This window comes from Canis lupus, chromosome 13, assembly GCF_011100685.1.
Source record: "Canis lupus familiaris isolate Mischka breed German Shepherd chromosome 13, alternate assembly UU_Cfam_GSD_1.0, whole genome shotgun sequence".
In the NCBI taxonomy this organism is placed as follows: Eukaryota; Metazoa; Chordata; class Mammalia; order Carnivora; family Canidae; genus Canis; species Canis lupus.
In genome coordinates this window covers 61,442,724-61,459,490 of record NC_049234.1, presented here as the reverse complement: position 1 = coordinate 61,459,490, position 16,767 = coordinate 61,442,724, and the positions used below count along the sequence as shown (strand labels likewise).

The following is a 16,767-nucleotide window of genomic DNA, read 5'->3' as shown; positions in this document are numbered from 1 at the left end:
GTTCAGTCTCCATGATAAGCAGTAGAGAAAATACAAATTTCTAAAGGGACCTTGATATCAAATTGGATGACCCACTGGGGTGCATGGATGGCTCAGTTAAGCATCCAACTCTTTGGTTAAGCAACAAACTCTTTTTTGTTTAAAGATTTTATTTATTTATTTGAGGGAGAGAAAAAGAGAACATGAGTAGGGGGAGGGCCAGAGGGAGAAGCAGACCCCGCTGCGCAGGGAGCCAGACGTGGTGCTGAATCCCAGGATCCCGGGATCATGACCTGAGCCAAAGACAGATGTTCAACCAACTCAGGCACCCAGGCACCCAAGCGTCCAACTCTTAATCTCAGTTCACGTCACGACCTCGGGGTCATGAGATCAAGCCCCAAATTGGGCTTTGTGCTGGGCATGCAGCCTGCTTGAGATTCTCTCATTCCCTCTCTCTTTGCCCCTCCCCTGCTCTCTCTGTCGCTCTCTCTGCCTCTAAAAATAAATAAACAAACAAATAAATAAAATCAGCAATGCTCTTTTAAAAAAATGAATAACACATGTCAAATACGTCGAGGTGTATATATATAGCATAACTTATTTACTGGCAAGAAATAACTAACTATAAAATGTACATTTACAAATAATTTTCTTATGATCACTGAACAACCTGGTCCCTAACAATAGTCTCTCCATAGGACCCTCTCGGAAACTGAGTGTACAACACAACGCAGTACTCCCTCAGGGAGGAGGCCTCAGAGGGAAAGAGAATAGACGGCCTTGTTTCTTTTACAAGCTGTGCTCTAACTGGTCCCTGAATGCTCCCATGACTGATGCACTTTTAGTCTCAGTACCATTCTGATCTGTTCGTTCCCTTTTACCTGAGTGTTACTGGCATTGTTTCTGTTGCCCTTCCTGAAAAGCTGGTACATAATTATCTCAAAATCCCTTGGCCCACTCGTCTAGGTGAGCATCTCTCACCCTTTTATTATTTACAGTGACGATACGCTCTTGTTCCTACATTGCAAAATGAGAGATGACTTAGAGACAGAGGGAGGGAAAGAGTCAGATATCTCTCTCTCCCTCTCTTATAACACACACACACACACACACACACACACACACACAGGGGAGAGCACCTATGGTTCTGGCACAGGCTTTGCCCAAACAGACAGCAAATAGAGATAAACAGTAGCACTTTATTTGGCAAAGGGGTGCAGAGTATTAACTATGACCTTTTTTATCTGCATTTCAAGGACTTTTTAAATTTTTTTAAAGATTTTATTTATTTATAACACTCATAAAACAATCTATGTGATTCATCATATCAGCAAGAGAAAAACCAAGAACCATGTGATCCTCTCATTAGATGCAGAGAAAGCATTTGACAAAATACAGCATCCATTCCTGATCAAAACTCTTCAGAGTGTAGGGATAGAGGGAACTTTCCTCGACATCTTAAAAGCCATCTACGAAAAGCCCACAGCAAATATCATTCTCAATGGGGAAGCACTGGGAGCCTTTCCCCTAGGATCAGGAATAAGACAGGGATGTCCACTCTCACCACTGCTATTCAACATAGTACTGGAAGTCCTAGCCTCAGCAATCAGGCAACAAAAAGACATTAAAGGCATTCAAATTGGCAAAGAAGAAGTCAAACTCTCCCTCTTCGCCAATGACATGATACTCTACATAGAAAACCCAAAAGCCTCCACCCCAAGATTGCTAGAACTCATACAGCAATTTGGCAGTGTGGCAGGATACAAAATCAATGCCCAGAAGTCAGTGGCATTTCTATACACTAACAATGAGACTGAAGAAAGAGAAATTAAGGACTCAATCCCATTTACAACTGCACCCAAAGCATAAGATACCTAGGAATAAACCTAACCAAAGAGGTAAAGGATCTATACCCTAAAAACTATAAACACTTCTGAAAGACATTGAGGAAGACACAAAGAGATGGAAAAATATTCCATGCTCATGGATTAGCAGAATTAATATTGTGAAAATGTCAATGTTACCCAGGGCAATTTACACGTTTAATGCAATCCCTATCAAAATACCATGGACTTTCTTCAGAGAGTTGAAACAAATCATCTTAAGATTTGTGTGGAATCAGAAAAGACCCCGAATAGCCAGGGGAATTTTAAAAAAGAAAACCATAGCTGGGGGCATCACAATGCCAGATTTCAGGTTGTATTACAAAGCTGTGGTCATCAAGACAGTGTGGTACTGGCACAAACACAGACACATAGATCAATGGAGCAGAATAGAGAACCCAGAAGTGGACCCTGAACCTTATGGTCAACTAATATTCGATAAAGGAGGAAAGACCATCCACTGGAAGAAAGACAGTCTCTTCAATAAATGGTGCTGGGAAAATTGGACATCCACATGCAGAAGAATGAAACTAGACCACTCTCTTGCACCAGACACAAAGATAAACTCAAAATGGTTGAAAGATCTAAATGTGAGACAAGATTCCATCAAAATCCTAGAGGAGAACACAGGCAACACCCTTTTTGAACTCAGCCATAGTAACTTCTTGCAAGATACATCCACGAAGGCAAAAGAAACAAAAGCAAAAATGAACCATTGGGACTTCATCCAGATAAGAAGCTTTTGCACAGCAAAGGATACAGTCAACAAAACTCAAAGACAACCTACAGAATGGGAGAAGATATTTGCAAATGACGTATCAGATAAAGGGCTAGTTTCCAAGATCTGTAAAGAACTTCTTAAACTCAACACCAAAGAAACAAACAATCCAATCATGAAATGGGCAAAAGACATGAAGAGAAATCTCACAGAGGAAGACATAGACATGGCCAACACGCACATGAGAAAATGCTCTGCATCACTTGCCATCAGGGAAATACAAATCAAAACCACAATGAGATCCCACCTCACACCAGTGAGAATGGGGAAAACTAACAAGGCAGGAAACCACAAATATTGGAGAGGATGCGGAGAAAGGGGAACCCTCCTGCACTGTTGGTGGGAATGTGAACTGGGGCAGCCACTCTGGAAAACTGTGTGGAGGTTCCTCAAAGAGTTAAAAATAGGCCTGCCCTACGACCCAGCAATTGCACTGCTGGGGATTTACCCCAAAGATACAGATGCAATGAAATGCAGGGACACCTGCACCCCGATGTTTCTAGCAGCAATGTCCACAATAGCCAAGCTGTGGAAGGAGCCTCGGTGTCCATCAAAAGATGAATGGATGAAGACAATGTGGTCTATGTAGACAATGGAACATTCCTCAGCTATTAGAAATGACAAATACCCACCATTTGCTTCAACGTGGATGGAACTGGAGGGTATTATGCTGAGTGAAGTAAGTCAGTCGGAGAAGGACAAACATTATATGGTCACATTCATTTGGGGAATATAAATAATAGTGAAAGGGAATATAAGAGAAGGGAGAAGAAATGTGTGGGAAATATCAGAAAGGGAGACAGAACGTAAAGACTCCTAACTCTGGGAAACGAACCAGGGGTGGTGGAAGGGGAGGAGGGCGGGGGATGGGGGTGACTGGGTGACGGGCGCTGAGGGGGACACTTAACGGGATGAGCATTGGGTGTTATTCTGTATGTTGGTAAATTGAACACCAATAAAAAATAAATTTATTAAAAAAAAGATTTTATTTATTCATGAGACACAGAGAGAGAGTGAGTGAGAGAGAGAGGGAGGGAGGCAGAGACACAGGCAGAGGGAGAAGCAGGCTCCCTCCAGGGAGCCCGACGCGGGACTCGATCCCCGGTCTCCAGGATCACACCCTGCACTAAACCACTGAGCCATCCGGGCTGCCCCCAAGGACTTTGCTTGAAACAGACCCCATTATTTTAGTCGGTATGTGAAGGATTCCTTTCAGAAAGGCTTTTCCCCAACGTTCTGATGAAAAGCACAGAATTCTTATATCCTGCCCTTTGATCCTTCCTGTCTTACTTTTATTCTAATATGCTTAAGTCTTAATTTTGTGGTCTATCTCCAAGCTTTCCTCCAACCTTTGCTCTCTAATCTGGTGGTCCATCTGTGCTGTTCCTCTCCGGATAGTACTTCACTAGCTTCGAAGCCACCTGCTCAGTTTCGGTAGTGAGACTACAAGATTCGCAGATTCACATCACCACACTTCACACCGTCTTTAATTTAACTCTGTAAATTCACTTTTCAACACTCCTGAGCTGTTAATTCTAATTTGGCCTCTCATCACCTGCAATGACTGAGCCAGATCTTTATCTGTGCCACCCATGGTGCATTTTATTGCAGGTTCCACATTTCTGCAACTGTAGCGAAAAGATGAAGAATGTACAGAGCTCTGCCAACATGAAAAGCTGTCACTATGTAGCTCCTGTTGGGGAATCTCCCAAAATTGGCATGTGTTTCTATCGCTTCTCCCTGCTTCACATATTCATTCTCACTTCAGCCACAAAGCTCCCCAGATAGCCAAATATTCTCCACATCAGAAGAAGCAAAAGCAACATATGCATATACCTAAACATACAGTCCACCCTATCAATTGAATCCTTGAGTGTTTGTTCTCTGAATTCTTATTACTCTGTTCTTAATAACGCTTCTATCCAATGTATGATATTTAATATCCTCAACGTTTCAAGAACTGTACCAATCTACGTTCTTCTCTGGCTTACAGGATGTTTTTCCACTCCTCCCTTTCAAATCATCAACCTGGCCCACAACCTGGTTAAATGTCATCTATAACCCTATCAATGTCATATGTATATATAGCTCTCATCTTGATCTACTGTCTTAATAAAACCTATTTTAAGCAAAAGCAATCCAAAAATTTCTTTGAGTCTTCCTGTTACTATTGATTCCTATAGTTAAATACCATCATCTATAACACTCTGCCCTGTTTCATTAGTCAAAATGTACAATACACAAGCATGCCTAAATTTCATCAGATCTTTTCAGAATCCTTCCTACCAGATTCCCTGCTAGAACAACCTGCTAGGACAAAAAAAAAAAAAAAAAAAAGAGTCCCACAGACACTATCTTTTAGAGGAGACCACCCCACTACCATTGTGCCCCTCCCATTAGTCACAAGATCCTAAAAGATGTCTTTCCCAAAGATATAGAGTGAGGTGGTGAAAGGGAGCAACACCCAGAGAGTACTCACTGAGAGGCTTCAGGATGCTGCTGCTGGATTCATCAGCATTTTCCACATCTGATTTATCAGAGTAGTTCTCAGAGACTCTTTCTTTTTCCTTCTTTTCTTTGTGCCCTGTCTTTCTCTTGTGGCGTCTCCTTCTCCTGTAGCTCTTCGGCACATGGACCCCAATGTAGATGGTATGGTGGCCTAAGAAAGGTCACAGATCATCAGTCATTTCAAATCACATTCTCTGCTGCATATAAATTTCACAAGCTCCTCAGGTCAGAAGAAAATGTCCATGAATTCATTACCATTTTATATTTGACAAATAAACTGGAAAAATAAAATCTCTTCCCAATTTTCAGTTCGCTAGAGTATAATTCAATCTGTTGGCTGGCGCTAGGATTCTGTGAGGGTGTACTCCAGTGCCACTCAGATAGACTCCTTTTAAAAGTTTAGGGAAGCCAAGAAATGCCAACCCAGAAATCAGGAATCCCTGATCCAGCCATACCTCCGTCATCAATTAGCTATTTGACCTTGAGCATGTCCCTTAACCATTCTGGGCCTCAATCTCGTCATTTGTATAGCAAGAGGCTTACACTGGGTGATCCCTGGAGACCTTTCCAGTTCTAACCCTCCTGAGTCCTGTTCAGGGTACCGAAAAAGGAGGTCTGGGAGCAGCAAAAAAATAAAGATCTAACTCAAAGTTCAAGAAGTCATTCTGCTGCAGATAAGCTCTTGCATTAAAACTTTTTTTTCTTTCTTTTTTTTTTTTTTTTTTAACCAAATCAGCAGAATAGAGACTTAGAACTGGGACAAATTGAGAAAAAATAAGACATAGTTGGAGAGAAGATTTTAGAAATACTCAAATGTTCACACTAGGAAACAGCTAAAATGAATGTCAGTTACAGTGCCATTCTCATTTTTCTTTTTTCGTTTCCAAAAGTTTCTAAAAACTGGTTGTTGCAATGATAAAAATAAACCCAGCCCAGCAAAAATTGCCTTGAAGAGAAGGGCATGAGGAAAAAAGATTGTGAAATGCTTTTAGTTCTCTAGATGGAAGAAGCTGCAAAACTGACAAGTGGTATTATTTTTACAAAATCTGATAAGACGGGGGAAAAAAAGGAACTCAAAGTTCCACATCTTTAAAAAAAAAATGGGAAACTTTTACTTTCACTTTATATACAGCATAACTTCTGAATGTGGGAACCACTATCTCGGAAGAAATGTGAAAACTTTTTTTTTAACTGCAAATTAGATTAGATTATCTCATCTTTCCCATTTCCTATTCTGGAATTACTCCTTGATGACCACTTTACAGTACCACAGATAATATCACACACCTAACATGCAATACGTATACATGCAGTACGTCTAATATAAACTACTGCGAGTTACTCTCCACAGTAACCCATCAGGCATATCTAAAAACACTATAATTCACAGGGATGTTCCCTTAAATTGGAAGGATTAAAACAATTATATGCTCCTTCAAGAGAAAGCTTCCAACTAAGGAATGCAGATCCCTAAATGAATGGGTTAGCATTCCAAAAAAATCTGGTATTTGGAATGAAGTTGGAGGCATCTATATAAAGTATGAAACTCCCCTCAACACACATAGACACACACACCAACTCAACTATTACAAAGCACAGTGAAATTCTCTTCACAGAATGAGTGCCAATGAGAAATTTATCATGTCTAACCATTTGCAAGCAAATTGTTCTCATGGGAAAGCTATATTATACTAGGAAGTAGGAAATGTCTCAGAAACAATGTGAATTAAGAAACAGTGTCAATTGTTTCCTGTGCTCCAGTTACCAAGGGAGTCCTGCAGCTTTATCTCAACTCACACAATATATGTAAGCAAAGCCAACCAATTTCTTCAGTAAATCAAACACTGAGAGCTTGGTTGCTTTCATTCAGGAATTAGGAAAACGTCATGAAAAAAATTAAGAAATTGGAAAATTTTAAAGCCTATCACATTAAATATTTTCTATATCTTATTAAATAATGGCAACTAAGCAAAAAAAAGGGGGGGGCAGTTAAGCTATATTAGTCAAATTGATGTTACACAGAAAGATCTTTATATGTATCTACCCAAATCTGCACAGTGTCTTTGATAAGTCATTTAAAAAATAGTTTATATGGGTCGATAGGATTCTAAGATAAGATTTCTGACTATAAACTCTTTTTGTTGTCAACCTAACCAAGAGGGTGGGTGATTCAGAGAGTGAGCTTTCAAGGCCCATGGAGAGGAGAATACCTTAACTTCTGGGACCTAACTGGAGGTGCAACATCACAAATATGGTGTCATCTTATTCACATCGTGATCACATGCCGTCCCCCACCCCACCCCTATGAAGAAGATTCAGCTTATCCCCATCTCTTCTAGCTCCTGCCTCAGGTTCTCTCTCTCTCTCTCTCTCTCTGTCTCTCTCTCTCACACACACACACATACACACACACCTCACTCACTTTATCACACACTATCACACAAGTGGGGAAGCTTTCAGATATGATGATGCTCTTTGCAGCTCAAATACCAAGCAGAACCGTGGTTCCTTGCAAGACACCCCAAATTTCAGACATTTTTTCTCAGCTTTACTGAGGTATAATTTGCATGTCATAAAATTCACTCATTGTAAGGATACAATTCAATGATTTGGGGATTATTTACAGAGTTCTGCAACCATCACCATCAATTTTAGAATACTTCCACCCATCCAGTAGTGCACTTTCTGTTCCCACTCCCATTCCATATAACCACTCTTAAGCATTTTTGATACTCTCAGTGATGGCCTCTGGGAAGCTACAATACTCTGGTACCCAAATAGCCATGACTTTTTTGCGGGGACCCTTACAGCACAGCAGAACAGCATATTTCCTGAGTGAAGAAGATCCTGCTTTCCAAGAGCTGCCAGAGGCGATCATGACACTGGGCAAAACTCAAAGCACCCTCCTTTTCTTCTCACACATTACCAGTAACTAAATTTTCCTTTTCTCTCTTGGGTTCAGGGAGAAGAGAAAGAGCCCGGTCCTGAAGTTAAATAAACCGGAACTCAGGGAAGGTGCTGTGTTTTCATCAATTACTTCTCCGTCACTCTCCATGTCAGCTTCTTTGCCCAGGGGAGGAGAACAAGACACCCTTGCCCTGGAGAGTGAAGGGGAAGGCTTTCTCAAAATGATCACCAAATATTTCATAAGCTGTACATGCCAGGTAACAAAAATACTGAAAGTAAAATGAGCTCAAATGGAAGCATTCTTGCTGCTCCCACAGAATACCTGTCTTCAGGAAGCAGAATTACTGATGAAAATATACTATTGTTGAAAAGAATCTCATAGATGGATTTCAATATTTATTTTGAATAAAGTATCTTTATCTGTCTCAGAGATCTGTCATGAAGAATGATGGCTATTTTTAAAATTGTAACTCATAAAAACGACAGCAAGCACTTAGGAAATCTACAAAGGTTGAGGGCATAGTATTATTTTATATATAAAATAAAAAATGAGAAACTTGACAGACAAGCCTTCCAATCCAGCAAGAGTCTACAAAACTGTAGATGCTGAAAGAATCAGGGACAGTTACCTGCTTAACTTGAAGAGAATTTTAGACTTCAGAAATAAAATAAAATCCCTCCCCTAGAAATTTCACCGAAGACTGTTTCCAAAGTTTCACCAAAAACTTCTTAAGAAGCAACAATTTTTTAAATAGCTATAATTCATAAGAGAAGGTTATTGTTTCAACTATACTCAAATAGAAAAAGCTTGTTTTAAATATTATTAAAATAAAGTTTGCATTTTTGCTACTAAAATTGCATAAACTAAAACTACTGAAATCTACATTTGACAGTTCATTTAGGTATGAGTCAAAGGGCATTCAGTCCTTGATTTGGCAGTGGCCTCAGTATCATGTGTTCAAATAAATACCCTACATACCTTTCTCTGACAGATGGTGTAAGTTCCCAACAAACTCTAAATGTCTTGGGAATATCTCATAATCCATCCCACAGCCAATACTACTGGGAAGAAAGTATGGTTTTCCTAGTTATCTCTGAATGTCAGAAATTATCACTAGGTGGTGCCTGTATCTTCCCATCCTCACCTGCTCCACCTCAGCTGAAAGCAGAAGTACTGTGATGTTATCATGTCCAATTCTTCCAATTCCTGAAATAGTTCTAAATTAATGTCATTGATAGTTGCTATCATGTTTTCAGACCAACAGAGAACTCTTACACTTAGTAACCTAGTAACTCTACAGCCATTCGAGTTAAAGAGGTTTTCATAGACATTACCAAGGATGATTTAGAATTTTGTAGAATTAAACCTATCAAACCAGAAAAGGGTTTTATGTCAGCCAACCTCAAAATTCTAGAAAGGGATGGATAATTAAAGACCATATGCCTCTATACGCAAGATAGATCTATTAGCTCCTTTAAGAAACATATTACTGTGTTTACTGTACATACAGATGAGAGTAACTATTTGTTGGATACTTACAAATGTGTCAGGTTCTAGCTAGATCTCTTATACCCATTACCTCATGCAATTATGACAACTGTACAAATTAAACACTACTATCCTAATTGTACAGGCTGGGATGCCTGGGTGGCTCAGCGGTTGGGCACGTGCGTTTGGCTCAGGTCATGATCCCAGGATCTGGGATCGAGTCCTGCATCAGGCTCCCTGTGAGGAGCCTGCTTCTCCCTCTGCCTGCGTCTCTGCCTCTCTCTCTCAGTCTGTGTCTCTCATGAATAAATAAATAAATAAATAAATCTTTTTTTAAAAAAATGATAATGATTGTATAGGCAAAGGAACCAAGGCTCAGGGAACCTCCAGTCAGATGCACAGAGGCTCTGTGACTGACACTTTGCTGGAAGGGAGGTGGGTCGAGCTCAAACAATGACGGGCACTTGGGGGACACTTGTTGGGAAGAGCACTGGACGTTATAGGTAAGTAATGGACCACTGAAGTCTACTCCTAAGACCAATACTACACTATATGTTAACTAACTTGAATTTAAATAAAACCTTGGAAGAAAAAAATAAAGTTGTTACATGTTCTTAAAAATACAGATCGGTACATATAATCCAAAATACTTTAATAAATGAAATACAAGTAATTTGTTAGCTTATTACTCACAAACACATAGGAGTGTCCATAAGCAGCTCTAATAAGATATAATCCAAGTAACTGCTAATTTACTGGGGCATAAATACCAGCTCATGAAAAGAAAATGCTCTTCAAAGAGCATGATACAATTTTGCAATTAACAAGGGGAAAGTCAGCCCTGATGAAATGTTGGCATAAAGGTCCATATTTCAAACATATGCTACTACACAAAACAAGGCATGATTTCTCTTTTTGTATTTTAGACAGAAGTCACTTATCACAGAAAAAAAAGATAGGGACACCAGGGTAGTTCCGTGGTTGAGCATCTGGCTTCGGCTCAGGTCGTGATCCCGGAGTCCTGGGATCGAGTCCTACAGCAGGCTCCCTACAGGGAGCCTGCTTCCCCCTCTACCTATGTCTCTGCCTCTCTTTCTGTGCTTCTCATGAATAAATAAAATCTTTAAAAAAAAAAAAAAGGAGAAAAAAGAAAAAATAATGATGCATATGTTTATTAACAGGAAGTTATATATTGCCTATGTAATTTATTTATAAATAATTTTGAATCCTGATGAATAATCTCTTTTAATATTAATGCCACCAATTACACTTAAGATTAGGCATGCAAGCAAATAACCAGTGCAAGCGATGAAAAACAGGGAAATACTTTTCTTCTCACTGAACTGCATGGGAATTTTGTCTATTGAAAGCCTCCCAGAAAACCTTAAGGCGACCTGAGGTTCCCCAAGCGAGACTGATAAGAAATCTTAGCTTGTTATCAGCTGTTTACTAAGTATAGTGCTTTTAATATTTAATATTTTATGATGATGATGATGATGATTACAATCTCTAGGCAGGAACAAATAGCTACAGGAAAAAGGTCTTGAAGGGGAGTCAAGCTTATGGTTACCCAGCTAACCTCCTGTCCTTTAGCTCAGGAAACTTCTCCACCTGTCTTTTAAGTGTTGATTTCTAGCAAAGTTCTAATTATAGTCTTTAGAGAACTCGAAGACCACACACTAAGGTTAAATTTCCATTATAGTTACCATTATTAATAGCTAATAGGATGCAAAAAATGACTAGCATGATAAAAAGTTTGAATTAGTGAATACCCTTCTTTTTTTAAGATTTTATTTATTTATCCTTGAAATACACAGAGGCAGAGTCATAGGCAGGGGGAGAAGCAGGCTCCCTATGAGGAGCCCAATGAGGGACTCAATCCCAGGACCCTGGGGATCATGACCTCAGCCAAAGGCAGACGCTTAACCACTGACCCACCCAGGCACCCCAAATATTCTTAACGAAATATAACTTTAATATGTTCAGTAGTCATCAATTATTTTAAAATATCTAGGCTAGAATAAGCACTGAAAGGTAATACAGAAACCTACCTAATGAGTAAACAAGACTAAAAGTCATCTTATTTTTCATAAACTGCAAACCCTGAAGTGCTTCACAATCTCTAAAAAGTTGACTCTCCCAAGTAATTTTAACTTTGCTTTAGCAAAATCTCTTTTCATCTGTAGACATAAAACATAATCTATATCTCTATATTTATATCTACATTGATATAATATATAGACATATACAGAGATATCTATATAGTCTCCATATATAGGGAGAAGAGAGAGGGAGAGGTCATTTTTTTATGGACAATCCAAATCAAATCATATCAATAAAATGTCTCCTGCCATGGACAATACACAAAAGTGCCACACAAGTGTTGATCTTCCTTCTCCCTTCCCTTTCCAAGGAGGGAAATACAGAGCACAATTTCTTCTTATTCCCATCACCTTTGAGCCCTGATAACAACCTGTAAATCCCCTCCACTAGCAAAGGCACTCCTGAGGACAAAAGGGCCAACATTAGACCAAGTGTAACTCGCCCTTCGGTGGGCTGCTTTAGTCATTACACAGGGTTTCAATGTTCAACAGAGGCAACACCCTGCATAAACTCAATCTTCCCTCTTCCTGCCCAGAAACACATGCCTGGCAATCCCCACCCTGTTCTGGGTAGAGTTTCACCCAGTGCGTTCGCGCAGTAAGTGCCAACCCTCATGAGCTGTTATCCCTTTACTTGATTGAGCAGAATAGATTGGAACCAAAAGACCTGGGAAGGCCAGTGCCAGGTAGAGCAGTGCTAAGAGTGAAGAAGAAACATCCAACAGAAAGAGATGATCTCTCCACTCATCCTGACACCCCAGAACCCAAAAAGACCTGGTGGTTTTTTAATGTGAACTACACATACTGTCAAACAAAATCCACCCATGATCCAATCACGAAGAACTGACAGTTTCCATTATTTCTCTTACGGTCACCATTTGTACAACTGAATGGGAAACAGGGTTGGAAGAGAGAAAACAATGGCTAATCCAATTGTCATTGATAACTGGATTTGCAATTGCAGCCAGAGAGGCAGCTGAGACAGACACATAAATGCACACATTCACACTCTTCATCCTACCCACATTGTCCATCTCTGACTCTATTATGGCTTCCCTTTTAACACTGGCCTAAACCCTGGCTGGGCAATAGGAAGAATAGTCTTTACTTGCTATAGACAGATAATCCACCATATAGTTAATGCACTCATGGCCAATCAGGTATCAAATATTTAATATTAGTTCACATAATTCCCTCCTCTCACATACCTATACACAGGGAAATGAGAGATGGATAATGCTGTAAGATTGAAACAATGACGAAGAAAGTGCTCCAAGTGACTTAAATTAGCCTAAATAAGACCAATCTCAGAATCTCCATGGCGGTGGTTTTCCACATGCATCCAGAAAAGAAGACAGCATTCACTGACACAGGAGCACATAATTATACTTTTAGAGTTGAAATGACCTTAAACATTACATGGTTCAATTTCATTTGCCAGTTGAGGCAATCAAAGCCAAATAGCCAGTTAATAATGTGAAGACTGGAATTCTTGGGGCTCCTAGATAGGTAAGGTTTCTTCTACCACTTTCCCACTCCCATGATGCCAGCCCACCACTACCACGATTCCTCCCACCTTCCACTGTCTGCAAAACATGACTAAAAAAAAAAAAAAAAATTAGTCCTTTCAAGTTTGTAACTACCTAGAAGGAAAAAAGGGATCAGGGAGTCTCTGAAAATGCTTCTCTCTTATAATTATAGCATGACAAGTTTAAAGATTTATTTATTTATTTGAGAGAAAGAGCATGCACACACACATGAGCATACATGAACTGGGGGATGGGCAGAGGGAAAAGAATCTCCAGCAGATTCCCCACTGAGTCCAGAGCCTGACTGGGGGGGAGAGTGGGGGCTCAACCTCTCAACCCTGAGATCATGACCTGAGCTGAAACCAAGAGTTGAGGACTCAACTGACTGTACCATGCAGGTGCCCCTAGAATTACAAGTTTAAATCCACAACCCTTAGGTTCCATAAACTGCCCTAAAATATGAAGATGTTCTGGCTATGATATCTGTCCTCCACTGATCACCACTGATCGCTTCGAGAAATGGTAGAAAAAGTTTTAGTCTTTCCTTCTATGTGCTCCATTACACTCAATCAATTAAAATATTTAGAATGGTTACAGAATTTTTAGAGCTCAAAAGGATCTTAGAGAGAATACAGCTCAACATTCTCACCTCACAGATGAATGGAGGAGCCTGGAGAGGTGAAAGTGATCGGTTGTGGCGACACTGACAGGAACCGGAATAACAAGGACATGGACACTTTCTCAGCGTGGTGCTCATCCCCCAAATGAAAAGCTTACAAAAGTGGGGCCCACCAGGCTGTTTCTTCTTCCTCTCGCCTTTTCATGAGCTCTTCCGACACTTATCATCCTCCTCTCCCCAGTTCTTCCCACTTCCTGTTCTTCCAGGTGCTTCTTCCAGTTCTCATCCATCTCCCTTTCCAAGCTCCCTACTGGCTCCAGAGGGAACAGTCCTCAAGCCTCCACAAAATGGCATATGAATTTCCCAAATTGCTCACAGTAGAAATCCAGAAGCAATGGCTCCCATTGCAGCCTCTGTCCATCAGCAGATCCTGGCAATTCAACCCATTTGTCTTGACCTCTGTCTTGTCTAGTACCCACTCTAGTCTAACTCAAAATAATCTCTCAACTGAATCCTAGCAACAGTCTCCCCACTTCAATCTCAGTCCTCCTGGAATGCTTCCCCCATGTATCAGCCAAAGGGATCTTCTTTAAAATGCAAATTTTGTCTGGTCGCTTTCCTGCAATGGCTCCCCAGTGCACACTCAGTACAATCCTAAATCTTTCGAGTAGCATAAAAGGCCATGCATTAACTGGGTCCTATCCACCTCAGGCCACTCTCACCTCATCCTTTAGGGTTCAACTTAATGTCACTCTATGGGAAATATATACCTCTGTTTCCCACATACACTCACCCACATACATGATATACTCTCTAAATTATCATATCAGCCAAACTCGTGCTTAGATAATGACTGGTTTATTTGACTGAACAATAACTGTGGCCTTAATCAGAATGTTTTATCATGTTCAAGGAGCCATATGAGCCTGGAAAAGTAACATATTTGAGTTTATATCTGCAATTGTTCTTAACATTTTGATAAACTTAAAGAAAAATAAACCGCTTTGCCTCAGTTTTAAAGTTAGTAAAAAGAATTAATATAGATACTAATCAACTAATTTGTTGATTACCAGATATCAGTATTACCTTTAGCCTGAGAGCATTCTGGAATCACAGCAACCACTGGCAAGAAAGTACCAACCACTGGTAATAAATTGTAGGCAGGGAATATATCCAAGGGAGATGGTATCTTAAATTTATAGGGTTCATCCTGGGGATTTCAAATTAGTTTACTTATACTCTTTGTGAAAGTAGGAGATAGGGAGGCACAAGTGTTATTTCTTTGTAGAACAAACTGATATTCAGAAATTAGGTAACTTGTCAATGGCTTACTGCCAATATCAAAGTATTTTTTACATATTATCCAAGAATCCTCAGAGCATCTTTGGTAGCTGGATAAGAAGATAGATTACTGGGATCCCTGGGTGGCGCAGTGGTTTAGCGCCTGCCTTTGGCCCAGGGCGCGATCCTGGAGACCCGGGATCGAATCCCACGTCGGGCTCCCAGTGCATGGAGCCTGCTTCTCCCTCTGCCTGCGTTTCTGCCTCTCTCTCTCTCTCTCTCTCTCTGTGTGTGTGTGACTATCATAAATAAAAAAAAAAAAAAAGAAGATAGATTACTAACTGCCCTTTGCATAAAGGAAATGTAACCATATAAGCATGAGTGGCCTCATGTCACCCGCAAAGGGAGGGCACAGACAGAAATAGAAATAGGTTCTAAGACTCCTGGTTCTCCAACCCATGGCACAGACTGGATAGAAATACCTGAACAATCAAATACTGATCTAATTTGCTGAATATATGTATCTATCAGATTCAATTATGAGCTTTCATTCTGCATCCAAGGCATTTTCTCTGTTTTTCGGTAAGAATAGAATTATTTGTTGAAAATTGAATAATTACCTAAAGGTGGGGTGGTGATTTAACTAAACTACAAATGTGCAGTTCTGGCCCTCCAAAGCTGATATGATGGCCAAGATTAATAAAATTCGAAACCTACTTTTTCCCAGAAGTTTCGGCCTGCTAAACGGTATTGAGCATTCTACCATGAAAAGAGTCAGTAAAATAATGTCTCAAGAGGCTTAAGTAGGGTCTATTCTTCCAAAGTCAGCAGAGTATAAAGAAAGGTGAACACACTGGATACAGTACTGCCTTCTAATTCTAACTCCACGGAAAGGTAAAAACAATTAACTGGATTTAAAAGCTTTTGCAGCTATTCAGAGAAGGGAGTTATTTAAGTCACCTATACTGCTGATTCAATGCATGTCACTCACCACCCTCCCCACCTTCACCTCATCCCACCTGGCAATCAGCAGCATTAGGGGCAAAGTGCTTGGAACCTCCTGTGAGCTCCTGTCATGGCAGGTCCTCACCTCAGTCCCCTAAATGCTATCAGCCAAAAAAGTAAAATAAGATTTTAGAAAATAAAATAAAATCCCACCAAGAAGCTCACCACAGCAACGAGAGAGCCTCATCTGAGCTTTATTCAGCTTTATCCTAGTTTTACTCTATTCTCCCCCGTCAGACCCAATTCTCAATTCCCCTAATGATTTTGAATCTTGTGATGACAAAAATGGGGAAATATTTAGCTCAGGTTTATTTCTATACTATTGCATAATCTCATCTAATTGGTACCTAAATTATATAATAACCAACAAAGAACAGAATTATTCTAGTTCATGTTGGGTGGGGAGGAGGAATGTATACATCTCATAGAATATATACATTTCACAGAATATATATATATGTGTACATATATATTCTATATATGTGATATAGATCAATAATTAGATTGATCACAATCCCTGAATCCTCTTCATTGGTGGGAAAATACCATACACTTTATATGTGTTTTCCAGAGGAAGCAATTTTACAGGCTTCATTAGACAGTGGGCACACACTTTATTTTAACCTGCATACAATTATAGTTAAAATGCCTCTACTTGGGAAAGAAGACAAATTTACAAATCAGGGG

At 39.9% G+C, this 16,767-nt stretch overlaps 1 protein-coding gene across 5 annotated transcripts in view; it reads right to left on the bottom strand.

The window, feature by feature from the left end:
- The window catches only part of SLC4A4 (solute carrier family 4 member 4), a 343,382-nt gene that overhangs the window by 272,592 nt on the left and 54,023 nt on the right, over positions 1 to 16,767 (bottom strand). For all 5 annotated transcript variants that reach the window (XM_038556290.1, XM_038556288.1, XM_038556289.1 and 2 more), the window contains exon 3: positions 5,120 to 5,299. In XM_038556290.1, coding sequence (XP_038412218.1) covers positions 5,120 to 5,299 — 180 coding nt within the window. The remainder of the gene's footprint in view (positions 1 to 5,119; positions 5,300 to 16,767) is intronic.